At 46.7% G+C, this 1,093-nt stretch overlaps 1 protein-coding gene across 1 annotated transcript in view; it reads right to left on the reverse strand.

The window, feature by feature from the left end:
- Positions 1-567: 567 nt before the first annotated feature.
- Positions 568-1,093, reverse strand: part of TMEM14C (transmembrane protein 14C) — a gene marked incomplete at its 3' end in the record, with an annotated part of 7,218 nt that continues 6,692 nt past the window's right edge. The window contains exon 4 of the mRNA XM_018574375.1: positions 568-655. Coding sequence (XP_018429877.1) covers positions 568-655 — 88 coding nt within the window. The remainder of the gene's footprint in view (positions 656-1,093) is intronic.

Here is a 1,093-nt window from a genome sequence, read left to right on the forward strand (position 1 = left end):
CACTGGATAGCCGTAAAATGGGTCAGCAATAGGAATAAACAGGACCATGGCGCATATGTATACCATGAAGACAGGTCAGCAGGAAAACATTTTGGGCTAGAAAGGCTTTGGGAAGCCTGGCAGGGCCACACAGTGAAGATCGCCTGTTAAATCAGAGCCACAAGGCATGGCGAGTCCATAATTTGGGGAAACCACATCAATACTGGTGACTAGTTCTTTGTCCTTGACTTTTCTTGGGCACAGCTTTCAGTTCCTCTTGAAGGAGATCTAAAACTCATCATTCAATTTCCAGGACCTTAATAAGGAAATCTGTTCCTAAACAGCATAGCTCCTCCCCTTCTCCATCCATAATGGATTTCACTTGGCTCATGGCTGAGGAGTAGCGCCGTGCCGCGCCTGCACCATTCCCAAAAAAAGTCCTTTGTTCCCTAAGTGTTAAAGGAAAAACTTTCCATTCACGGCTGCTCATCATCTTGGTGTACACCCGAAATATAATAGGAAGGCCAGTTGTTCTGCTTTGTACCCAGTCATCTGAAAAGTGTGAAGAGTCCAATGACGTGTACGTACCTGGCGCCAGCGATAAGTCCGGCCGGCATGAGCTTTCCAGAGTTGTAAAACCTGTAACCCATAACGCCAGCCAACGTGCCGGAAGCAACTGGAATACAGAAAACGGGCAAGACCTTTAATTTGTAGCCAATGCAATAGTAGACATTACAATTTAAGAAGCGCATGACCAAGCACTTTAATAAAGAAATGATAAAACATAATTCACTTCTACAATGCAGGTCAGCCTGGACTACAAGTCCCATCATGCCTTATGCTTCTCCTAGCTGTGGTCAGTCTGAGAGCCTCCATTAATCAAGGCAGCTGTGGGTAGTACAGAGGAAGTATGTGTACAGCTGTATATGGAGGCACACGAGTCCTCAGTGGGAGCACCCTTCCTAAGGTGACAATGCTGCTCCTTCCCAGGGAGACCCATCACCCGAGGGCAGGACATTCTACATGAGCAGATCTTATGGTGTACTGAAAGGAAATAACGGCAGCAATGAAACTTGTACAGTGAAAGCCAAATCATTTATGGGGGGCTGGGGGG

Source organism: Nanorana parkeri, unplaced genomic scaffold (assembly GCF_000935625.1).
Source record: "Nanorana parkeri isolate BGI_ZX_2015 unplaced genomic scaffold, ASM93562v1 scaffold2907, whole genome shotgun sequence".
Taxonomy (NCBI): Eukaryota; Metazoa; Chordata; class Amphibia; order Anura; family Dicroglossidae; genus Nanorana; species Nanorana parkeri.